At 48.7% G+C, this 26,100-nt stretch overlaps 1 protein-coding gene across 1 annotated transcript; it reads right to left on the bottom strand.

Moving 5' to 3' along the window:
* Nucleotides 1–1,793: 1,793 nt before the first annotated feature.
* On the bottom strand, nt 1,794–19,986 carry GBX1 (gastrulation brain homeobox 1). Its single transcript, XM_077849655.1, has 2 exons — nt 19,458–19,986; nt 1,794–3,092 (listed from the first exon to the last, which is right to left on the bottom strand). The coding sequence occupies exons 1-2, from the start codon at nt 19,984–19,986 to the stop codon at nt 2,539–2,541; spliced, it is 1,083 nt and encodes a 360-aa protein (XP_077705781.1). The 3' UTR covers nt 1,794–2,538.
* Nucleotides 19,987–26,100: the final 6,114 nt, after the last annotated feature.

The raw sequence follows: 26,100 nt of genomic DNA, 5'->3' as shown, positions 1-26,100 counted from the left end.
CCCCCGATCCTGGAACAACCTGAGGGAAACCCCTCTATACCTATTCTTGAATGATGAGAACTTGCCAAGTCCAGGTGCCTGCTCTCCAAGGAGGCTATTTTCCCATTCCTACAACCACTTTGCTGGTGGCCCTTGTTTTCTGCAACACTTAACGAGCTCTGGCTCTGGGGGCTGCCACTCTCTGGATACCTGCCTGCGTGCAGGTAGATGACCACTTTGCAAGGCCAATAAGAGCCTTAAAGAGAAAAGTAGAACGGAAACAAGGCTTTGGGTGTGTATATGAATGGGTTTCTGGACTCCCAATTACTAGCGACAATCACCTCCCTTATTTCCCCTAAGGAAAACCTAGTATACTGAATGGCTAAACACTGCCTGGAATAGTTTAGGAGGCTTCATAAGTAAATTTAGAGGAAAATGGTAAATCAGGACCTTGGTACCCACCGCCTCCCCTCGGGCACAGAGCCAGGGATCATCTGCTCTAGCCCTACACCAGGAGACATGAATTCCCAACAGCCAAAGTGACGATAGCTCCTGTGATCTTCAACTGCTGCCTGGCATCTCTACTGAAAAGAATCTAACCCTGTAGGTTCCTTATGTGGGCAGAGACAACCTTAATCTAGATCAGGAATGGGGTTGGTCTGGACTATATTTTTTTAGCCTAATTTTCAAGACTCGCTGAAATCTACCCAACCAGAGAAAACCTGCCCTGGATGCGTGTGTCCTCACCAGGGAACAGTGACACTGTGGTGAATTACCAGTCACAGGTGTTTGGTTGCCAAAACCAGCCAGGAGGAGGGGGCTGCCAAGGCAAGCCTGTCTCCTCATCCCAGGCATTCAGTAGATGTTTGAGTAAATCGTGGCTGGCATGCCATTCCAGGAGGAAGGAACGGTGGCACTTTTCTAAGGGTGGAGAGAAGGCTGGCCAGGTATTTGACCCAGCTTGTGTTTCCCTCCCTGACCTTAACCTCCTGGGTCTCCTTGCCTCACTCAGAGCCCTGCCTGTTTTTGTTCTCCGTGGCCGTGTTCTTTACCCTGGCTCTCCGTCTCCTGTTTCTTCCCCAGAAGCCCTCTTACCATGATCCCAACTTCAGCTGGTTTCTGTAATAATCCTCTTTCCCCAGGGTCTGTGCAGGTGTGGCCATGCAGCCCCGCTCTACGGCTGGCCCAGGACAACAGCCCTTCTGCGAAGGTGGGGAAATGGCAAATAGCTTCAGTTGGTCTTGTTTCCCAACCCGGTATACTCCATTTCTTGCAAGTGCCCCTGAAGCCTCTCAGCCTCACATTTACTTTGACTATGGAGGCTGTTCCTTCATTTGCTCGTAGAACCCCAACCCCGAAGCTCCCAGACCCTATCTCTATAGCTTCCCCCATGGCACACGACCGTCCAGAACATGGCACGTTCGCTCTGGCCTCATCCATTTTGCAGTGGGCCCTCTCAACCAGTCTAGTTTTATAACCAAAGAGGATCTGGTATCCCAAACTGTAAACCATGCGCTGGGGAGGAAGAGACACCACAACTCCAGGCCCTCCCATCTGGAATATCAAAGGGGGACAGAGATGGACTCGGCGGCTGTGTCCTCTGCACAGAAAAAAATTAGTGAGCTCACGGGTGATGAGGGTGAACCAGCAAACTGCCCCAGTCGCTGACAGGACTGGTAACCACTACTGAGACAGGGCCTGGACATAGCTCAGCTAAGCTAGGATCAAGTACTTCATTTCCCCTCATAATGCGAAAGGGAGCGAATCTCCTATTCTGAAGTCTGCCAACTCTCCCAAAGAGAACAAAGCAGAGATGACGGAGCTTGCTTTGTTTAATGGGTAGAGAGAAAAAGAAGTGTGCTGGGAGCATGAGGTCTAGAGGTTTGGACAGTGGGCAGCCCCCAGATGGGAAGTGGAGGTGGTTTACACAGGGGGAGACAGTGCGTGCTGAGGGGGTCTAGGAGGCTGGTGACCGTTTCATTCTGTTTCTTCGCATGCCCTCATCCTACAGACAGGCAGGACAGCCCCCTCCACAAGGCAGTAAGGTGGAACTGAACTCTGGCTGAAGATGAAGGGAACACGGGACTTTCCTCAGTCTCAGGGGTACAGACAGACGGAGGCAGATGGCTCCATATATACAAACTTTACAGAAAATAAATAAGGAGCTGTGATCAGCTTGGCTAGGCTTCACCCTGGTTCTTCCCACCCCTGTGAGAAGTAGTTCCAGGGCATTAGCTGGGAAGCGTTCACCCTAGGCATGTTAGAATTCACCCCCTTCCCTGGAGTCCACCTCAATCCCCACAGCTCCTCAGCATCAAGAACCCGAGCCCCTGTAACTGCGAAGCCCCCAGTCTGAGGGTCTCTGGAATAGGCTCAGGGCCCAGTGCCCATGTGTCAGGTGGCCAGGAGAGCACCCCTAGCACTAAAATTAGTTGCCGACGGAGCCCCCTCCCAGGGCAGGATCACAGTGGTAGCCCCTCTGGTCCGCAGAACCCTAACCCAGTCTCAGAGCAGGCATGGGAACAGACCCTTTGCCTTCCAAAATCCTTGTGAGCCCCTTCAGGGCCGGGCCCCCTGCTCCATTTGTTGATGCTGGCTCCGGACAGCAAACCTGTTGACGTGCACAGGTATGGGCACAACAATCTTGGGGTTTCTCACGGGCTCCCCAGAACGGCTGCTCACATTGCCAGCTTTGATGCGCTTCCACTTGGCCCGCCGATTCTGAAACCAGATCTTGACCTGCACCTCACTGAGCTTGAGGGCGTGGGCGATCTGGGACCGCTCTGTCAAGCTCAGGTATTTCTTGCAGTGAAACTCCTTCTCCAATTCCAAAAGCTGCTCACTGGTAAATGCTGTGCGGCGCCGTCGGCTTTTGCCCCCAGGAGCTGTGACTCCTGCCGCCACCGGTGCTCCCTCCTCGGCTCCAGTCCCCAGGCTTCCCTTTAGCTTGGGTTTAGGTCCCAGGAGGGCCCCGGGGCCCCCTGCAGAGCTGTCCAGGAAACCGTCGTCTTCGCTGTCCCCGCCTGAGCCCTCTTCCTCCTGTTCGCTGCCTGCTGGGTCTCCTGCTGGTGCCTCCAGCTTCTCCTCATCTGAGCTGTACACCTTCCCCTCTGCTGTGCGGAGCGAAAACCAACGGATGGGGAAGGAGTGGGCAAGGAAAAGGCAGACAGGTTGGAGGCGGCACGTGGAAGTGTGGCAGTGTGGCCGGCACGGACAGAATGGCAGCAGGAAGATACAGATGTGAAAGGGATGAGATGGGGGAGGTGGGGGAAACAAGGATGGCACATCCAGGATGTGGGGTGGGGAAGACAAAGAGATGGAAAGAAAGGTATTAACCAGCACAGATTTCACTAGAGCGAGGGGGGGGGGCGGGCAATAAGTGTACTTCAAAGGAATGCCATTCCCAGGACTTCACCACCACCAAGCCCTCCTCATTCTCCCTACCCACTCACTACCTTCCAGCTTTCTCCACACCTGGACCAAGAGCTTTTCACTCATCCCCCACCCCTCCAAATCCAGATGGCATAGGCCCCACAATGCAGCAGTGTGGGACCTGGCTGAGGAGGCTTTCAGTTACTCCAGGCAGGAGGGAGCCACGTAGGAAGGACTCCCTTTTATAGGATAGATAGGAGATGATGAGATCACACTGTGGCCTCTGTCACTTTCCTAGGGATTCTCACTGACCCAGGATTGAGCTCTATCTCCCCACCTCCCCTCTTCCCCAGGTCTAGAATCTTAGAATCTCATTTTCAGATAGGAACTTAAGGATCATCTGATTCCCCATCCTCACCAACACCCTCCACCTGCCGCCCCAAATCTGGGCCCAGGAAATGTCAAAGGATTTGGGAAGTATCCTATCCCTACTTCCAATTCTCCTTGACCAGCCCAGAATGGGGCACCCTCCCAGCTACAGGGGCGCTGTATCTATGGCCAGAGCTGCTTCCAAACGGGTAGCTCTCCTAGGCCCCTTCCATCCCTCCCCTCCTCCTCAACTGTGAAATGACATCATCTCTCTCCCAACCAAGGATACCAGAGCAGCACAAACAGCTGCTCTCTGCTCAAGTTCTGAATCCCGGGGACCCGGAGCTTGATGTCAGTGGGGAAAACCTGGAGGGAACATGGGAAAGGATAAGGAAATAGAAGTGCAACGAGGGAAAATGTAGAGAGGAAGGTGGCAAAAGAAGAAATTTTAACTCAGTTGGTAGATGACTGATTATTTGTAATCACAGCCACATAAAGTGTTTTAAATCCATATGTAACTCTGATACTTAATTCAATCATTGATTTTAATCTTATCCATGGACAGGTTTGTCAGAACAGGAAATAATGCCTCGCAAGTATTTTCAGTAGTTGCGTTGTAAAACTGCCTTGTTTTCTGCTCGAAAGGCCAATAAACAGTGAAACAAAAAGTCAAAACCAACCACAGAAAAAGAGAACAAGGGGAAATGGGTAACCCGGACCCTAACTAGTCAGCTCTTTACCATCAAGTTCCCAGTGTAAAGGGGGCAGGGTTTCGTAGGTGCAGGAGCACATCTGTCTGTAACCACTACACAGCACACAGACGCTCATAAGCTCTCTCAGATTGAGAATGTCACCCCAAAGAATTTCAGGGACAGTGAAATGCCTTATAAGAGAAACAGGGTGTGTGCTTGCAAATGTGGCTAGAACACTTTCCAGTGCCCCTCCCCACCAGCCTGTGCTCCAGAAGGAGCTTCTCGGGGTCTCCAGGAGCAGCTCAGTAACATGGGGACCCCATTCCCAGAGCTCCTTTTCCCTCCCTGATGCAACCAAGCTACCTCTTGTCCTCGTCCTGAAGAGTCACGTTTCTACCTTCCTCAGAGGCCAGGCTTCTCAGCCCACATCCACGTCACTCACCTCCATCACACTCAGGTTCTTCACACCTCAAGGGTATTTTTATCTCCAGCCCCTGCCTTTTCATCCTTTACTGCCTCATTCTTTATCTATCTTCAAAGCCCATGTGGTGTACCCTCATCTGGACTCACCCAGCCCAGATGGTTCTCCTACTCATGGCTTTTCCTCAGTAAGCCTTCTCCACTCCTGCTGGGAGCTTGTTGGGCTTCCCCAGCTACAGAGTTGCTCTTGGCTATACTCCCCTCTCTTCATTCCACATTTCCTCCCAGACCTCTTTCTTGCCAAATCCAGGTTGTTTTCTGCAGGAGTCACATTCTTGGTTCTTTCCTTCATTAATGGCTCCTCTCCACACTGTTTTCCCGCTTTCCTAGAACTCAGACCTAACATCCCTAAGCTGAACTCCTAACCTCTCTCCCAAACCAGCTCTTCACCATCTGTACCCATGTCTCTCCCAGTGTGGTTAGTGCTAACTCTACCCTTGTTCAAATCAAGCCTTACTCCTCTCTCTCTCTCTCACAACCCAAGCCCACTCCCAGAGCCTGAACTTCTCACCACGTCCCCTGCGTTCAGCCAGTCCCAGTCAGCATCAGGTCCCGCCTGGTTCAGCAACATGTTCTCCAAGCTGGCTAAATAAAAAAGCTATCCCCAAGCACTTTCTCTCTCCCTTCTTCCCTCTCTCCCCCTCTTCTATCTCCACCTCTGATCTTCCTTTCCCAAGCCTCTCCTAGAATATTCCCCATAACCCTACCCCATCCAGTGTCCAGAAGACATTCTCTCCATGAGTATTATTCTACCTACTTTTCAATATGCCGTCTGATCTCACATTAGCTGGAGGGAAACTCATATGCAATGGGAATCTACAGAATCTTATGCTAAAAAGATGTCAAGGAAAATCCCTCACATCATTATTAAATCCACTCTCAATTTTTAAAACCTGGTTTGTAGTACATCATAACCAAAAGAATAAAAGCTTGGAAAAACTCAGCCTAATATTACAATATTCTAAACAGCTGCTAAAAAGGCAGAAACTGGATTTCAGGGCTTGAAGGATGAAATCATTTAGCACAGCTCCGAGCACCCAGGGGGTGTCCAATAAATCTAAACTGATGATGATTGAGATGAGGCTCCCAGGTTCCTTGATCTGGCAAGGCCCTCCTGAGATCATATCATCCATCCCTCTGTCTTCAGACAGATTCCATAAAATCAAGCCCACATAAGCAGACCTCCCTCAGTGCTGCTTTTAGAGCCATACAAGGGGCACAGTTTCACAACCTCTCTTGGTTACTTGATCCCGGTGGGATGCTGAACGGCAGGGGCAAGAGTTTCTCTCTCAGCCTTTATAATCATGACATTGAGGGCTCTGATAAGCAACTCTTGGAAGGAGGGGGTGGCGCAATAAGAGAAAGCCAAGAGGAGGGGAAAATACAGCTATGCCCTCAAAGAAGGGGTCTGGGGCAGTGAGTGACATCGAGAAGTGGGAAAGGGTCAACGTAGGCAGGAGGAGGGCTGGGGCAGGAGAGAAGTGGGGCAGACAGGGTGGTGGGAGAATGAAATGATGAGTCAGAGAAACTGAAAGGGCTGGAAAGTTTAGAGAAGGGATAGAATATAGAAAAAAATATATATATTGGGGAAAAAGAGAGCAGAAAACTAAAAAAAAAAAAAAAAAAAAAAAATACCCTTACCTTTCTTCTCCCAAAACACTGCCACATTTGGAGCAAAGCAAAACATTTTTGCCCTGCCACATGCTCTCTGCTCCACCAGGATGGAGCACTCTAAGATGCAATCAATACCCAAAGTGAAGGAAACATTCAGCAGAATCGGATGAGCCATACCGTAGCCCAATCCCTAACAATACAGTGATCCCAAAATGGCTTACCTATTTTCTTATGGATTAGCTAAAAAATAAATGCAAGCTATTTTCTTTTATCTGATTTGTAATGAATATTAATGGTAAATATAATCAAATAAAAATTGCACGCAGAAAAATGTGTTGACTAAAAACTGACAGAAGCAAATCTTTCTGATAAAATTCCTAATTGCAAAATTTGATTTAGAATAATTGAACTTAGTAGATATAATGTCCATAAAAGTAAATGACTAATTGCAGATGCTATAATTGGTTGATATGAGAAAAAAAAAAACACCAAAACAAACTTGATCCACAAAATAAAGCTTCATTGAAAATTTTACACAGGAAATAATGATTCTGATGCAAATAATTTTAGCAAAAGGAAAATTTTTAACTTGGAAATAATTTGACTATGCACATAGGTAGTCCAAACATATAGAAAGGTTCTGTTCTCTGCATCTAAAAACAAGATTATTGGTAATATAGGAGGATATTGGGTTTTCAGCTTGTTCCTCACATGTAAGTCTAGAATCTGAAAGAAGTATGGTATCCAGGGGGATGACTGGATGGCATCCAGGGGGATCCAGGGGGATGACTGGATGGGGGATGACTGTAGGGCAGACTGGGTATTAGGAAACACCTAGAGTTCTTATGAATTCTTGTGGTGGATGCTATTATCCTAAGAACCAGAAATCACAGAGTTTGAACCACGACTATGTATCAAGTCCATGCCAGGGGCATTCTTCCCACCTCCAGAGAGCAGTACTCAGGCAGGGACAGACTTGCATGGGGCCTTGCTTCCAAGAGGAAGGGAAGCAGGAGAGATACAGAAGAGCCCATCTTGAGGATAGATCTGGTCAGGCCAGGGAAAAAGTCAAGGGCCAAAGAATCCATGGTAGGTATTTTCCAGGAGAAAAGATAAATTGCACCAGACGTGCACCATCTAGAGGGGGAGTCCATAGCTGTGGTCACCAAGAATGGTGAGTCTGGGTTGCAGAGCGGAAAACCACACAGGGAATGGAAAACCACTTTAGAAGCCCAGCTGTGGAAGCTCACAGAGCCCCTGTGCTGCCCCTCATCCATCCTGTTCTGTTGTAGCTTCTATAAAATCAACAGCCTGTATTATTCACTGAAGAGAAGTTTCTCCCCCAATACACTCAGTTCTGACTTCTCTTCCCTCTACTTCCAAAACGGTTATTATCCTCACACTCCCTGAACCACTGTCAGGACAGTAAGTCTCCTCCTGAGCATCCTGGGTCAACTACTCAGTTCATGAATACAGAAACAATTTGGGTGAGGTCAAAAGGTGGAAAGAAGGGCAATTGGGTGGCTCGGTGGTTGATCCTGGGGTCCTGGGATTGAGCCTCGCATCAGGCTCCCTGCGGGGAGCCTGCTTCTCTCTCTGCCTGTGTCTCTGCCTCTCTCTCTGCATCTTTCATGAATAAATATATATAATCTTAAAAAAAAAAAAAGGTGTAAAGAAACCCAGGCCATCCCTCAAAAAAGAGCTATGTTTACCACTCCTCTCATTTCTATGTCTTCATCATGATGCCCAGGATAGAATTATTTCTGTTCTTTCTGGAGACAGTACTTCTTCCCATCATTTATAGCAATTAGCTCACTTTCAATTGTGTGTTTCACTCATCCCCATTAATTTCATGCTACGCCTCCCTATAACTTCAGATACAATAACATGCATTCATTTTCACTTTCTCTCTCTCCACTCTTCCTATGAGCCGTCAGCATTCCTTACTGCAAACTGACACGAGAACTTTCTCTACACCATTGCAACCCAGAACATCTCTGACCTTTGTGACAGGTTCAGGGCGATTTCCCCACCACTCAGAGCTCCTCTCATGACGTAGCAGCACTGCCATTGCCACAGGCACCCTCGTTACCTTCAACGTTCCCAAACATTTTCACATTTGTTATTTCCCTTTAAGCAACCCACTGAAATAGAGTAGACCTATGAGTAGTACTAATGGAAGATTGGTAATCTTAGGTGAAAAAAACTGAGTTTTGGAAAAAGATTAAATGATTTTCCTAAATCACACGCTAGAGGTAGATTAATGTCTAGGACCTTGGTCTCCTAAATCTCCAACCAATGTTCCTTCTATCCTTTCCCCTCCCACTTGAAGTAAATGCCCAGATGCCTCATCAGATAAATAACCTTGTTACCAAACCCAGTTCAGTTCAGACCTCATCCTTTTCACTTATCATTCCAGAACCCTAGCCTGATCATTAATATCTCCCCTTACCACACTCAGAACAGGCTCTTAAAATTGCCATAGGAAGAGGCCCCACTTACCAAATTTCACCTTTGTCCTCGAATAATAGGCTATCTCTCCTGTCATTCCCCAAGACAAAGTTCCTACCATATCTATTTTTTTCTGTCATTATTGGTTTGTGTGATGTAATCTTACCAGTCAGCATCGTTTTATTTAGAAATGTGTTTTCTCGTTTTAAAATAATATTGCCAAACTGTGGAAACAGTTTTAATATTCATTTTTTTCTACCTCCTAGTTTACAAATGTCTCGCTCATTCCTCATGTGCAGCTCTTTCTTGTACAGGAACCAGCCTTACTGAGGAATAGACATTTTTCTACCATCCTCATCTCTCTCCACCTTCATCACAGAGCTCTCTTCAGAGCTCCACTCTCGGTGTCTCTTCCATCACTCCTAGGGCTACTAATCTAGCCAGGGAGAGAAGGCTTTCCTCCCTAATACTGAAAGGGAGTTAAGATACATTCTTGTCTTCCTTTCTGGTTGAGGTAGACATCTGTTTGGAGTTGGTTTTTGTCTGCTCAGCATCCTTTCCTCCTTTTGTTCACTAACACCCTCTTCCTTTGGGCCCCGCTTCTCATCAACTACCCAGTACGGTGGGACTGTCAATCACATTTCACCTTCATGACAATGTAGGCACGTGATCTGGATCTGACCAATCCTAACGTTCCATCTGTCCTATCTCCCTGGAGACTGGACTCAAGCTAGTTAATCAGTCACCCTAGAATTTTGTATATGCAAGAATCCACTGGGGTCTCAACCTGAGATTATAAAAATTTAGAGCTGCTTATGTTTGTGCCCTTCCTTACCTCTTTTAAGGAGAGAATGAGGCAGAGAGAGAGGAGCTGGGTTGAAAGAAAGATCTAACAATACCACTTGCACTTTTGGATCTACTCAACTCCTGTACTTAGAGTCATGTGAATCAAAAAATGTTCACTTTAGCTTAAATTAGAGTTGAGCTTCTGTCACTTGCAACTCAAAGAGTTCTGGCTACGTCCAATGCTGTAACTGGAAGTAACAAGGATCACAAGACTCCAGGGAAGGTAAGCCTCTCCACCTCACTCCTATAGCTCTCCCATCCCAAATAACATTTCCACATTACCTGAAATTATTCATAATACTACCTATATCCCACCAGTTTGATATCCACCTCGACTTTTCAAAAAATCTCCTTGGGGTGCCTCGGTGGCTCAGTCAGTTAAGCATCCGACTCTTGATTTTGGCCCACAGGTCATAAGATTCAGCCCCGAGGAAGGCTCTATGCTCAGTGGGGATTCTACTTCTCTCCTTCTCCTTCTCCTTCTCTCTCTCCCTCTCCCCCTGCCCCATACCCCACTCACACACACTCTCTAAAATAAATAAGTCTCTAAAAAAAACTCCTTAGTCCATCTGAGCGTGAATTACTTTAATCCAATAGCTTTGCTCCTAACATCAAGCTGAGATCAGACATATGAGGGAATAGGAATTATGGTGAAGAAAGGAGAGATTTTTATATACATATATAATGTAAAGAAAAGAAAAACAGGCGAAAAACAGGCCCCAGTGGGACACAGAAGAAGGGCTTTAGGTAGTCTTGGGATCCACAGAGAATGTCAAAATGTGAGACAGAAACCAAAGGAGGGAGAACGAACCAAAGAAAAAATGTGAAATCTACCCCTTATGAGAAGCATACACTGTCATTCCCCACAGAAACACTTCTCAGAACACAGCGCTATTTCTCTCATTACTCCCAGATGTATTTCTCCTTATCGGTACAGAGAGTGTCACCTATCCTATCCAGTTCTTAATAAAGATGTTTTCCCCCAACTTAATTCCCATCCATCTCCACTATAAGGACAAAGCCAGTAATTTTTGCACACCTATTACTTTAAGATGCTGGACAAATATCTTCTCATTTAATCTTTAACTCTAATGAGGTAAGTATTGTTGCCCTATTCTGCTGGTAAGGAAGCTGTGACTGCAGAGCTTAGTATTCTGTTGTTAATATTTCTCTCCCAGAGGGGATCCCTGGGTGGCGCAGCGGTTTGGCGCCTGCCTTTGGCCCAGGGCGTGATCCTGGAGACCCGGAATCAAATCCCACGTCAGGCTCCCAGTGCATGGAGCCTGCTTCTCCCTCTGCCTGTGTCTCTGCCTCTCTCTCTCTCTCTGTGTGTGTGACTATCATAAATAAGTAAAAATTTTTTTAAAAAAATTAAAAAAAATAAATAAAAATATTAAAAAAAAATTCTCTCCCAGAGAAAGGGTCGTGCCAAGACCTATTTCCAAAGCCCATGTTTGTTCCTCTGCGCCACACCACATCTCTTTGTGTTACTATATCACAAATATTGTGCCAGATGAAGAAATAATAGAGAAGGCCAGGAACGGATTCTACAACTTTTTTTTTTTTTAATTTATTTATTTATGATAGTCACAGAGAGAGAGAGAGAGGCAGAGACACAGGCTGAGGGAGGAGCAGGCTCCATGCAGGGAGCCCAACGTGGGATTCGATCCCGGGTCTCCCAGGATCGCGCCCTGGGCCAAAGGCAGGCGCCAAACCGCTGCGCCACCCAGGGATCCCTGATTCTACAACTTCTTTTTCTCACTCCCTGATGGGCACTGCTTCCTTCCTCACCAGGTAAAGGTGGGCACAATTGATCCCCAATCTTTTAGGCTTCAATAAAAGGCCAAACTTTCATGAAATGTTTCTCTCTCTCATTTAATATGACAAACGTACACAGCCATAGCTCTGGTCACCCCTCCCCAATCCCAGATGATAAAGCCTTGACTATCTGAAAGCCCAGCCTGGATTTCACCTCAAGATGTATATACCCCGGCCTGCCTCCTCTTCAGCTGCCACAATTCAGCCCTGGGAAGTAGAGAAATTTCCTTCAATCCCTTTACTTGGGATGCCTTTTTTTTTTTTTTAAGGGAACAATTCAATAATAAAGGTATCCTTACAGATAAAACAGAATTATAGAGCCGGAAGTGACCTTGGAGATCATCTCAGTCAAACCTCTAATTGTACTGACGAGGAAGTGAAGCTACAGAGAGGGTGACTGGCCAGGATCATTCAGTCACGTACTCCCAGTATTCTCCACATAACGTGTAGAAGAGCTGTCACCTGTTCCAGCACAAAGCGCTTTTTACCTTTGCTCTCAGGATAATTTTGTCTTCCTCCCTCTTTCTGGCACACTTGCGCATTCTACTTCTCTTCCCATTGCTCTCAGTACAGATTTCCATTGTGATACCATTTCTTTCACAATTCAGTCAAGAAATCCATCTCCCATCACCCTCCTAGAAGTATTTTTCTGTTTCTCCCATCCTCAGTTTTCACACCCTAGTCTCTGTGAGTCCCAGCAGCCCCCTTGCTTCTAATACAGATTTCTTCAGTTCATCACTTGACAGTCATTCCTCTCCCTTCCATGATGGGAAGGGAATGAAGACTCAGCTTCACAACTACTTGCCATCCTGTGTTGCCTCTTCCTACTAACTACAACTTAATTCACTTGTGTGAGTTGCTGTTCTGTTACACCAAATTCAAGCATCGCTTCTCCCTACATTCTTTCTCCCAATTAGCACATCAGTATTTCTTCCACACTACCCTAAGCTGATCACTTTCTTGTACCATGACCATACTTTCAGTGGAAAAACCCCAACCTCTCTCCATCAATCCCAACCCCTACCTCTTTGCTCGCCATCATTGCCAGGGTGGCCATGGGCACCACCACCTGCATCAAGAGTTCCTGTTCCTTCCATTGGCTTGGAACCAGGATTTCTTATCTCCTACCTCAGCATGAGGCATTTTCCCATTCTCTCTAGATAAAAATTCTCTCCCACCAAACCTTCCCTGTCATAGTTCCTATTTTTCTCTCTTGTACATCCACTCCTTATGCTGTCATCTCTATTACCTAATTCCCAGATTCAAGGCAAAGATCCTTCTTTCCACACTGCTTCTGAGGTAACATTCCTGCCTATAAGCTTCCCATCATAACCCTTCTCTCATTGCAAAGCACTCTGTTTATCATACCATGTTCCTCCTTTCCATTTAGCATATTTCCCCTTCATTATTCCAATGACTGCCTTGCTCCCATTATTCACACTATAGACTATTGATGCCCATCACTTCAAGTATAAGAATTATCCTCCTAATCATCTAAATATATATCTCCACATTTACATATGCCACTATGGAGATTTCCCTTCTCTATTTCAACCTTCCTAAGTCCTGCTACCTTCACTCTGGTAGAAGGCACCTCGGTACTCCATTCCAATCCTCCAGGTAAAATCTTCCTCTTGTCATTTCTAAGATCTCCATCTCTCAACTAAAGGTTCTTAGCTCGTTTTGTGCCATGAACTCCTTGGCAGTCTGATACAACCTGTGAACCCCTCCTCAGAATAATGCTTTTATGTATATAACATAAAACACATAGGATTACATTAGAAGTCAACTATATAAAAATACAGTTTTCAGATATTTAAAAATGATTTTGTGTTATAATCATGTATGTTTATTTATTAATTCATTAAATGAGATGCCTCCAAAGACTACAAATTTATAAGAAAGTATCTGTAATTTCTGTTGATGACAAAAATCTTAGTTACTGTTAAAACTACTATGGTTTCTGGCCTACACTCATAATTAAAGATCTAACTTTTAGTTAAAAGTTAGTAAAAATAAAGATGTCATTTTTCCCCCACCCATAATGAATAGATCCTTTTATAAGAGGTCCCTGAAAACCATTTTAGAACCCTACTTTAAACATTAAAGATAGAAAAATATGCTTTTATTTTATGGAATTGACAGAAACATTTAAAATAATCTGAATCAGGGATGCCTGGGTGGCTCAGCAGTTGAGCATCTGCCTTTGGCTCTGGGCATGATCCTGGAGTCCCAGGATCAAGTTCCACATGGGGCTCCCTGCATGGAGCTTACTTCTCCCTTTGCCTGTCTGCCTCTCTCTCTCTCTCTGTGTGTGTGTGTCTCATAAATAAATAAAATCTTTTTAAAAAATCTGAATCAAAACTTTTACATTACAGATGAGGAAACTGAATCCTAGTGAAGTTATAAGACTTTGAATCTCCTGTAGTGTCTTGAATATACTAAGCACATAATAGACACACAATAAACGTTCCCTGAATTGAAGGAAGCAATTTGCCAAAGTTGCGCAGCTCAGTGATAAAGCTGACACCTGAGCATGTGTCACGACTCCTAAATAAATGTTCCTTCAATCACATTAAGTTAATGCAACATGTGGCTTTCTGTAAATGTCAATAGAGCAAACACTCTCACTGTGAGCTCTTCCTCAACATTTCTAGGAAAACATGAGTCTCCATCACTTTCCTCCTGTTTCTAACAACAGAAGTCTCTAATTTCGTGTCACATTATTATTTCCTGTTTTTCCCTCATGAATAAATATGTCTTGACAGTCATAATGGGTACCTATTTAAAATTGATGGTCATCTAAAATGTTCTCCAGCTATGATCAGATGCTTAGCTTACAACAACCAACCCCCAAATATCATGCCCCTAGGAAGTTTCCCTCATCTCCTTACATGATTTCCATCATTATTGCCAATCTCTATTCAGAAATTAGCAAATTTGGGGGCTCCTGGGTGGCTCAGTTGGTTAAGTGTCTGACTCTTGGTTTCTGCTCAGATCATGATCTCAGGGTCCTGGGATTCAACCCTATGTCGGGCTCTGTGCTCAGGGGGTGTCTGCTTGAGGTTCTCTCCCTCTCCCTCTGCCCCTCCTCCTGCTCTCTCTCTAAAGTAAAATCGTTTAAAAAAATTAACAAATTCTGTTTAGTTTTTTAAGATAATGTTCTCTACACTGCCATCTCCTGGGTCCATTCCATCATATTCTCTTTCCTATATCATCTCAATGTTTTCGGGATCCCTGGGTGGTGCAGTGGTTTAGCGCCTGCCTTTGGCCCAGGACGCGATCCTGGAGACCCGGGATCAAATCCCACGTCGGGCTCCCAGTGCATGGAGCCTGCTTCTCCCTCTGCCTGTGTCTCTGCCTCTCTCTCTCTCTCTCTCACTGTGTGCCTATCATAAATAAATTTTAAAAAATAATAAAAAAATAAAAAAAATCACCTCAATGTTTTCTTTTCAAATATTTTCTTCACCGTGCTCCATACTGGCATTTTCTATTTTTTAAAAGATTTATTTATTTATTTATTCAGAGAGAGAGAGAGAGAGAGAGAGAGAGAGAGAGAGAAGCAGAGACACAGGCAGAGGGAGAAGCGGGCTCCCTGCAGGAAGCCCAACGTGGGACTCGATCCCAGGTCTCCAGGATCACACCCAGGGCTGCAGGTGGTGCTAAACCGCTGCGCCACCGGGGCTGCTCAATACTGGCATTTTCTTTCATGTCAATCTCCCACTATACTTTTATCATACATCCAACAATTACATATGGACGATCTACCATCCCTCACTTAAGTCTTTGTTTTCAAGCAATCCAACTCCTTTCTCCCTGAATCATTGCTCTAAGCACCCCCAATTTAAAGTTTTCTTCTGCATTTCTCCAAATGGACAGCTCTTTCCATCATTCCCCCCCCCCCCCGCACACAGGATCATTTTCACCATCGTCATTGCTGAAATGTGTATTTGCACGTCTTCAGGTTAGCTTTGATTACTCTCAGGCAGAGCTCACATGTTCCTTGACATAAACAGGATCATCACTGCCCAACCCACTCAAGGCAGAATTCTCTTTTTCTCCTGTCATTTAGAGTTAACTGCTGTCTTTTCTCCATTATTCCTAATACGTCCAGGGCTTTGCTATCACTCCAATTCAAAGCTCCTTTCCCCACCACTTTCACATGACTCTGACTCTCTAGACCTGTAATGCTGACAAATACAAGCTACCACTGCCTACATGAGGCTACTGACCATTTGAAAAATGGCTAATCTGAACCGAGATGTGCTGGTAGTATAAAATACACACTGGATTTTGAAGATAATAAGGAAGGAGGGTATAAAATATCTCATTAATTTTTTATATTAAATAATGCTGCAAATAGTATTGGATTAAATAAAATAAAATTTCACCTGTTTATTTCTACCTTTTTTAAGATAGCTAATGTTTTAATTACATAGATAGCTTGCTAGACAGCACTACTGTGGACTCTTCTGTTGATTTATACTTTTAAATCTTCTCTATGAATTCAAAATTCTCTCCTCTTTTATCACTTCTACTAAGACATCTTTCCCAATTATCCTCACTGTTCCCTACATTCTAAACCCAGAATTATCTTCAGTCTATCATTCTCAATACTTTTTCTACCCACTATCTCTGTACCTGGTATTTCTTTTTGCCTGTTAATATAGCTTCTGCCCCATCATCTGAATCATAATAAAGTTGTTTTTCTCATCATCAGTTGTAGTAAGGTGGTATCCCTGTTAACTCGAACCAAAATTTCTTTTTTTTTTTTTTAATATTTTTTATTTATTTATTTATGATAGTCACACACACACAGAGAGAGAGAGAGAGAGAGAGGCAGAGACACAGGCAGAGGGAGAAGCAGGCTCCATGCACCAGGAGCCCGACGTGGGATTCGATCCCGGGTCTCCAGGATCCCGCCCTGGGCCAAAGGCAGGCGCCAAACCGCTGCGCCACCCAGGGATCCCTCGAACCAAAATTTCAAAAAAAAAAAAAAAAAAAAGAAGAAGTAATTCTCAACAAAAAGAACTTTACTTATCATTCTCCAAATTGGCCTATCTTCACTAAAATTTCATTTAATGGGGCTGGTTACTGTAAAACACTAAACAAATGTAAATTAATAAATTCAGACCAATTCACACTAGAACAGCCAATTCCTCCTCTGTCTTTTTAGAGATAACATTCTTTCTCCAAAGTCTTCGAATATTAAGGTTTCAATCCCATTATTCAACCAAAAACTCTCATTTCACACTAAATACTCTAATACAATTCCCAAAATAGAGTATTTGTTTCCTCACCATCACGACCCAAACTGATTCTCCATCTAACATTTCTGGAATTTCCTCTTTTTTTCTCAACTACTTAAGGGGGGGGCAAAAAAAAGAAGACTGGGCAGGTGGACGTGAGCGGTGTGGCAAGGAAGAATCAAGAGGAAGAATCAAGAGAGTCTGTACTGAGGGTTGTAAGAAGTGGAGGTCACAGATAAAGATCTCCTAGTCACTATCCTCTTTGAATGTTTCTTCTGAAATCTCTCCTTCCTGCCTTGCCCCACACGCCCCTTGATAAACCCTTTAGTTGTATCTCTTCCCAATCTGAGTGATTTCTTTCACTCTACCACCTCTCAGAATTCTTCTTCTGTAAGGTCTCCTTCCCATCACTCTTGTCTTTACTCCAAGAATAAGTGTCTTTTGATTGCTCCCAACATTTTCCTTAGATGAAGACCTTTCCTTCATCATTCTCTCTATATAAATTCCAGTTTACCATCGCTCCCAGTATTGAAAAACCTTTTTAAAAAATTACTTCTAGTATTGACACTTTTCCCAGTTTCCTATCAGTACATTGATTTAGCTCCCTCCCAAGCCTCTCAAAGCAGAACTCTTTTACACACACATTTCTGGTCGAGAGAGGCTGTTCCCTCTTCATCTAGCCCAGGCTAGAAATCCTTTGAACCTCTCTCTCCCAAGAGACAGACCTCTTTGCTCTCATTTACTCTCTTTGGACAATCTGGGGATAGAGTGCATTTGTTAGTCCTTTCTTTCCTCTATTCTTCTTTCCTCAATATTTCTCTTCTGTTCTTTTTCTTACTCCTCTCTCACTCATTCAGTGTCTCGTTTTACAGCCAATATTCTAGCTGCTTCAAAAAAGAGCCTTCATTCTACAAATGGGTCAAAATAAACAACTGAAGGGATCCTGAAAGAGTGAGACAAGTTCTCCCACGGTTTAGGCATATTCCTCCCCCAGCACCCCTCCCCTAGTATGTCTCTCTTTCTCCTCTCCCTCAGCTCATCTCTTCCGCAGGTGTCTGCTTGTTCCTCCAGCTCTTATTACCCCCAAAGCCATCCTTCTGATGGTCTGCCTTGCTCTTTTCTGCCTTGGGACTATCTTATTCCAAAAATCCTACTGATCTGTTCTCTTTCCGATTATCCTGCCAGCTGCTTTCCCCTACCCTCAGCTCCGGGCCCTTTTATCTTGTGGACATTTCTTCCCACCTTCCAGTTGCTGCTCTATCATTTCCTTTTGATCCTCCTTAGGAGATGCTGCTCAGACTTCAGCCACTGGGTCCCCCTGGCCCAACCAGGTACAAAAACAACAGCTGAATCCCCAAAGCCAAAATGCCCAGGAATAAAGGGGAAAAGGAGAGGAAGACATGCCCTGTAGCAGCACTGGGGGTCTGGAAGAGTGATTACACCTTTGGACAGTTTCAAGGAAGGGCCCAGAAACCTATCACCAGGAATTGTCTTCTTCTGGCAAAGGACAAAAGGACTCTTGGATTCTCCTTCTTGTTTCTGCTGGAGTCAGCCCCCAGGCCTCCTGGGGTCACTTTTACCTGCTAATATGATGTGATGAATGGGGAAGCAGAGGCGGATTCATCCTGGTGCTAAAGAAGTTTAAGCTTCAGGAGCCCCACACTTGCACACAGACTGTTTTTCTTAAACAGAGTCCACTAAATTGTATAAGCTCTGGATCTCATCACACCTGAGTCTGGCCCTGGATAGAGGAAAGCTTTCCTGGCTTCTAGGGCTTAAGGATCAACTACAGAGGCCAGGAGGGTTCCGAGTAGCTGGATTCTAAACAGGGTTCAGTTTAATACACTCTGCCTCTATTGAGAAGGCATCTTCCCATGGAGAAGCCAGGGTTCCTGAATTATCTCTCTGATGAATCTCACTGGTTCCAGAATCTTAGCTAGATTCTTGACTCTGGGCATTTGTGCCACGCCCAACCCAGCCCAGGCTTTAGCCTTCTTGACCTTCCGGTCAGTCCTGGTCCAGAAGGTGCAAGGTCCCCTTCTAGCTAATGTTCCCTTAGACCCCATACTCAGTTCTTCAAGGTTGATCTCTAAATATGCCAATTCAAAAGTGACCTCTACTACTAAGGCAAAGACAGGTCATCAGCATGGTCACCACTGCTTTAAGACCCTCCCTTTGCCCCTGCACTGAATTGACAGCTGCCCCAATGTACCCTCACCCTAGGGTCTTGCTAGTATCCCCAGGAATCCCACACTTGCAGCTTCTCTATTCTCTGCAGAGAAGAAGAATGAAGAGATTCTTAAAAAGAGAAGTGGGAGTCAAGGCTTGAGGACTAGAATGCTGGGAGGAAAGGTAGTAATTTGGAAGGGAGTCCTGGGAAGTCTTCGGGGAGGCTTCAGGGCAGCGGTTCTGAGATCTAGAGGTGCCCTGTTTGGAACACAACTGGAGGTGGGTCTGCAGAACCCGACATCTGGGAGTCTGGGATCCCAGGGCTCCAGGCAGGTGCCGAGATTCTGAGCAGGCTGCTGTCTGGGATTTCCAAGTGAACGAGCCTCCCGCCCGGCGCCCTGGTCGGCCCAGCACTTACCCGGCAGACTTGGGAAAGTCTCTGAGAAGTGCGGAGGCGGGGGCGGCGGGGGCTCCGCCACTTTCTCCCGGGCGGGCAGCAGCTCGTCGGCTTCCAGCCCACCCTCCGGGCGTCGGCCACCCGGCTCGGGGTTGTTTCGGGCAGCAGTGGCGGCTGCGGCGGCGGCGAGCTCCTGCGGCCCGTAGAAGGCGTCGGGCGGCTCCGCGAAGCTGGGCAGCGCGGTGGTCAGCGCCACCATCGAGGGCACGGCCTGGCCCAGTCCCGCGCAGAAGGTGTTGGTGAGGCGGCCGGCAAAGGAGGCCAGGGGGGCGAGAGGCGGGAGGCCGGCGGGCAGCGGTGCGGGGGCCAGCGCCTGCGGCAGCACGAGCGGCCGGTAGGGCATGAACATGGGATAGCCGGTGTAGAGCAAGTGGCCGGAGCGAGGGGGCGGCGGCCCGATCAGGGAGTCGATGGAGAAGGCAGTGCCCGGGCCCCCCCCGCCGCCCCCGCCGCTGCCCCCGGGGGCACCCCCGCCTCCAGCCCTCTGCATCGCGCCGGGAGCTGCGGCCGCGCCGGGGCGCTCCCCTCCGGGCGCCGCCGGGCGCCGCCGTGCGCCCCGCGGCTCGGGCGCCCCGCGCGGACACGCAGGGCTCGCTCCCAGGCTCCCAGGCTCCCGGGCCGAGGCGGCGGCGGGGCGCGGGCTCGGCGCAGTGTGGCTCCGGCGCCGCGCTCCCTCGCTCTCATAAGGAGGGAGGGGGCGGGCGAGCGGGCGGGCTGGGGGTGTCGCCCTCCGGACTCATCCATCTTCCTCAAATTACGCTTCACTTCCTCCCTCCGCCCGCCGCGGCCGCGCCCGGCTCCGCTCCCTCCGCGGAGCCCGTTCCCAGCGGCCCGCCCGGCCGGCCCGGGACCCCCGCCCGCCCCCCGCGGCCCAACCAACTATTATTAATGGAGATTGATGAGGCCGGACACGCCGCTTTGTGAAAGTTTGCGGCCGACGAGAAGGCGGCGGCAGCTGCTGGGCCGGGCCCTCCCTCCACCCCTCCCGGCCCCCGCTCAGCCCACCCTGCGCGGGCGTGGACGTGGCGCCGGACGCCAGGCGAGGAGGGCGCCCCGGGGGGCGGGCGGGGGCGCGGCCGGACCACCGCCCTCCGTGGGACCCCGGCCGGTCCCCGACGCCCCTTCCCCGGGCGCCCCGAGGGCGAGCCCCGGCGCGGCGGGCTGGACCGGACCTCCGCGCCCCTCGGGCGGCGCGGCGGGAACGGCAGGGGGCGCGCTCTGCCGCCGGGCGCCGCAGCTCAGGGCCCTGGTAGGGGGGCCCTTTCTCCCCGACCCCATTCCCCTCTCCCCGGGGCTCCTTTTCTTGACACGGGCTCTTCCCCTTCTTCCTCCTTCCCTCCTCCGTGGCGGGCTCCCCGTTCCTCGCTGTGGCCTCTGTGGGTGACTTCCTCTAGTGCCCACACTATGCCAAGTACTTACCATTCCTCTCACCTTTCCCCTCCATCTTTCTCCCATCCCTCACATGTTTTTCCTTCCTCCACTCTTCCCTTTCCTGCCCGTCCTTCCTATCCCTATTTGGTTATTCCTATTTCTCATTCCCTATCCCCCTGTCTTATTCTATTCCCCACCCCACCCCACCCCCATTTCTCACCTATATCTGTATCTCTTGTCTGTCTGTCTATCTCTGTGCCTCCCCCCCACCCCTCCCTCTCTTCTGCTATTAATTTCCCTGATTGGCTCCCCAGCTCCAGCACCGCTGATGAGCCCTATTCATTCCTGGGCCTGACACTCTCGACCTGCCCTAGCTGATTGCTGGGGGCTGGCCCCAGGAGCGCTGATGAGCCCCAAGGGTCAGCGGCGCTAATTATTTGCTAATTGCAGATGACTCTGTTCACCTCCCCCATCCTCAGACACAGAAATGGCAGCGTCTTTTACCACCCCCACCCACCCCTTATTCCCAGCGGCGTATTTGACAGTCTAGAGGCAAAAGTCATGGGCACTTTTGCTTGATAGGAGCCCCAGGTCGATGGGCAAAAAAAGACTTAAGACAGGCAAGTCAACAGGAGAGTGACCTGTGCTTCGGGATACAGAGCAAGCCTAGCTAGCTAAAATGAAGGTCACCTGGTCACTGGGAAACTTTTATTCAGGTGGGGCTGGGGCGAGCCAAGCTAGTTAAAAGAGCGAGCAAAGCCGGGCCAGTTTAGGAAGACGCAGCCTAGGTGGGGGTAAGTTGGTGGGCTCAGGTGAGGAGGGAAACCTACAACTAAGAGTCTCTGTTTCTGAGCCAAGGCAGAGCAGGCAGAGGGAACTCTGGGTCTCAGTGACATTTGTTCAGATCAGGAGTGCTGTGGTGGCCTAGTGAACACCACTAATGTCAGACTGACGTGTTACAAAACAGCACCCTGAAAGACACTGGCACCAGGATGGGACAGAAAGGGGTAGGACCCAAGAAGGGACCTTTCGTCGGTCATGCTTGATCGACAACTCGTCAGACAGGCAAAGGGAGAGGACTGTGGCTTCCTTGCATTCCTGCTCCATCTTGGGCTCTACATTAAACTCATGAAACCTCTTAGAGACAAGTCTGGTGGGAAGATGTCATCATGGAGAAAGAAGAGGTGCCTCACTACTAGGGTACTAGGATAATCTTTGTACATCCTCCTAAAGATAGGCTTCAGAACCCTTTGTTAAATTAACCAAGCACTTCATGGCACCAATATGGAAGACCAGACTTCAAAAGTGTATTGTACTTTAAAAGTGAGAGGTCAGTACTTGGTTTGATGGCTTTATAGTGTTGGATACACAATAGAGGCTTGTTGACTTGATAAATAATTGAGGGAACTTTGGGTTACAATCACTGAAATTAAAGCCGTATGAGCAGTAACACCACTAATCAAATAAAGCATAGAGGAAGAGACATTTTTAAAAAGGAACTGCATTCATTTTTTGTATAGGTAATAAAACTGCATAGTACAAAATTCTAAAAGCTCAAGAGGGTGTATATTGAAACATCTCCCTCCCACCAGTACCCACCACCCCACCCTCATAAAAGGCCACTTTAATAAGCCTGTCACTCTCTGGTAGGACAGAATAGATCATGCACTTTCAAGGACTCAAAGTTAAAGACCCTCTGATCTGGAAGATGTACATCACCCAGCTCAAGCCAAGAGCTTATTGCCCAGAACTAAACTTAGTAAAGTGGAATCCTCTGCTCAAGCTGGCAGAGTGTACAGGCTTAAAGCTTGTTGCCAATAAATCCCAGCGGGCCACCAAATCTGAAATGAGGCAAGTGAAACCCCAGGGACTTAGTATTGCCCTGGTGTGCTGCATGTTTGTTAGATACTGTATCTGTAATCCATTTATATCCTCAATCTGTCCCCTTGCCATGCTAGGTCATGAAGTGTGATTTCTGCATAGTCCTTGACATTCACCAGCTAAACCAGGATAAAAAGCACATACAGAGTGGCAACTGAAGCAGCCCATTCCCTTTCCCTGCCCTTTTGTAGACTGTGGAACTGAGGCCAAATGGGGGGGGAGGGGAGCACTGGCTGGAGTAATAAGACTTGGAGTGAAGTTCTTGTTCTGACCTCTCAGAGCCACGTGACCTTGGCCTCTGACTTAACTCCATCTGTGAGAGGGAGTGATTAATATCTACTCTGCCTAGCCAAAAAACCAGTGCAAGGCTCCAGCGAACATGAAGAAATGCCTTTCAGAATACCTTTCCTTCCTGTACTGAATGGAAAAAGGAGAGCTCAGGGGTCAAGGATGGAAGGCTCCCAGATCAGTGGCTCTCCCTTACCTCACCGTCAGGGAAGAGGCTGCCACTATCAACTCTGAGGAGAGCAGGCTCCTTTCTTTACCAAGAGAAAACTCTGCTTCCCTTACTGAATCCCCCAACAGGCCCATGGTGGGCAAGCACTCTTCTCACCGCCTAAAATAGTATTCTGCTTCTTTAATGGTCCCCGTGCTCTCACTTGTCCCATTCTCACCACGTCACCTGTTGGGTAAAAAGGCTCATACAGAGGAATTTTATTTTGAACCTACCCTCTCTCTGCTTGTCCCTATATCATAGACCTCACCGGCTGGCCTCCCCTCCAGGGTTTGGAAACCAGCGCCCAGGATACCGAGAACGAAGTATTCTAAAGTCAAAGCCGCAGTGTCTGTACCTCCACCTCTCATTGGCGGGAGAGAGTCCACTCACGGTGGGCAGCGTCGGGGCCTGCCCGCGGGTACCCTCTGGTGGCAGCAGCGCGCAACTGCGGCAGCGTGGGTGACGTGCGGAGTACTGCAGCGACCCCTGGCGTTAGTCCAAGAGACGTGCGAGGGCAAAGGAAGCCGACCAGGTGAGCCTTCCTAGGGCGCGCGCGCTGGACGCCCGCGGCTGGGTACCTGCGAGGACACTGGTTGGGCGGGGGGAATTGCACCCAACCATCTTAAGGTCTCGTATGCACGCGTGTAGGTTCGTGTATACTTTTTTGTGCCCAGTTACTTGATACCCCGTATATCTGTTGTGTAAAATGTGTGCCGTTTGTGTGTGCGCACGCGTTACACGTGGGTAGGTCGGTGGTGGGGAGGTCCGCGCCTCCAGTGCAGGGCGGAGTCCTCACGGAGGCGTGAAATTGGTTTGGAGCAAACACATTACGGAAAGCAATTACCGGGGAGAGGTTCTGGGCCCGCGGGACCCGCAGCCAGGAGGCTGGGGAGGAAGCTCCCTGGCTTGCAAGAGTGTCTGTGGATGTCTAACCCCAGAAAGGACCTTCCTAACACTGCCTGCTAATGCGAGAACGTGTGAAGTTGGGCAGCGGCACCTCAGACTGACCACTCCACTGACCACTCCACTCCTTCCCTTACTGCTATCGTTCTTAAAAAGGCATCCCTGCAGAGGACCCAGTACTCTCAGCTGTGGTCAGAAATCCTTCTCCTTTTTTATCACCTTGGGAGAGGCAACCGCCTTCTGTGAGGTCTTGCCAGGTCCCTGCCCTTACTGCTCACCTTTCTCTCCATGCCATCAGCTCCTGCTCCCACGTGTCTTTTGCATTCACTTCATTGCACCCTGTATGTGAACTAGTGATTCGCACACTTGTTTTACAGACTGGATGGAAAATTCACCGACGGCAGAAACTGGTCTCACTCACAGCTGTAGATCTGGTAGTGCCTAAAGCCTGGGACTCAGGAGGCACAAAATGAATGACCACATGTAGGGGATTAAATAAAATGTCCGTCAAAATGCATAAACAACTCTCTCAGGAAAGTCATCCCCTCAGGAGTCAGGATTCTCTTAGAACACAGCCTTCAACATCTTGCACATGCCAATGATCCCATTTATATCCCCAGACCGGACCTTGTCTCTGAATTCCAGATTCATAGATCTAAGCGACGTTGTAACACTGCCTTTTTGAGATGTGTAATAGGCAGCTCCGACCTCATCTCTCCCAGAGTGACCACCCGATCCCTCCACCACCTGCCCCTTGCTCATCTTCCCCACCCTAATACCCAGCACCACCATCTGCCCAGTTGCTCAACCCAAACACCGAGATTCATACTGGATTATGCTTTCCTCCAGCCCCCACATCCAGCCCATCAATGTGTCTCCTCCAGTCTCCAAAGAGGGTCCCAAGCCTCACCCACTGCTTCCCTGTCTCCAGGGGATTCTAGACCTCGGCGGTAGCCCCTAATGGTCTTTGATTCTCCCTGGCCTCTCCCCTCTCCCCAGAGCCATTCTGAGAGCTTTTCAAACCTCCATCAGTTCAGGTCATCTCCCGGCTCTTCTCCGCTCCACGCACATGGTTGGGCCTCAGGTTAAATGTCACCCGGACTCCAGTAGCTCCAAGCACGCTGGCAATGGCCCAGTGAATTCCGCAGAGGGCTTAGCACTGCGGCGCCCTCCCGCCCCTTTGCTCTGGGTCCTTCTGCACTAGAAGGTACTCAGCTGGGGACCAGAGAGCCAGGCCCGTGCACGCCCGGCACCTGGACCACAGGGGCAGGCACATGGGCCCCGGGGCATTCTCCCAGGCCCTCCACCACCACCCCGCCCGGGACGAGACGGGCTCTCTGGGAGAGGCCCGCACAGCCGGGGCAGCTCGCACACGCGTGCGCACGAAGCCCACGGAAATCGCCGCCGAACCTTGACCCCTGACCTGTCTCCCTGACCCCACCCCCCACAGCTGAGGCGCCAGGCTTCTGCCTGGAGGTCCAGTCCTCCCGTCGCGCCCCACAGGGGAACCCCTGGGTCCACTCACCTCCGTCGCGCTACTCCGAGGCGTCTCCCCGCCCTCTTGGGCTTCGCCTGCCGGCCCCGCCCCCGCCGCCTGCGTCCTCCGCGGCCCCACCCCGTCGCCTCGGTTCCCGAAGTTGGCGGGAAAGTTGTGAACCCCAGCGCATGCGCACTCTGGGGCCCCAGGACTCCTGTCCGGCGACCCTCGACGTCACGGATCACAGGGCACTCAATTGGCTGCCCTGGGTCAGCGGTAGGCCGCAGGCAGACGCCCCGGTGGCCACCTGCGGGGTCTTTAAATCCTGGCCCCCCCCCCCCCCCCCGCAAAGACCGTCAGGGGGGACTCTCTCCTTTCTTGTCTTACAGATGCGAGCAGCTTGAGCCCAGAGAGGGGAAGAGATTTAGTTCCACAATTTAATGGCAGAGCTGGGACACGCCCCCCCAACACCCCCC

The sequence above is a fragment of the Canis aureus genome, chromosome 15 (assembly GCF_053574225.1).
Source record: "Canis aureus isolate CA01 chromosome 15, VMU_Caureus_v.1.0, whole genome shotgun sequence".
Lineage (NCBI taxonomy): Eukaryota > Metazoa > Chordata > Mammalia > Carnivora > Canidae > Canis > Canis aureus.
The sequence above is the reverse complement of the archived record's forward strand: the minus strand, read 5'-3'. Positions and strand labels throughout refer to the sequence as shown.

Bases quoted from the DNA above. Each gene is read 5' to 3' on its own strand.
- GBX1 (XM_077849655.1), bottom strand. From the start codon at position 19,986: ATGCAGAGGGCTGGAGGCGGGGGTGCCCCCGGGGGCAGCGGCGGGGGC. The intron at 3,093-19,457 runs GTAAGTGCTGGG...CGCTCCGCACAG, and splicing joins GACTTTCCCAAGTCTGCCGG to CAGAGGGGAAGGTGTACAGC.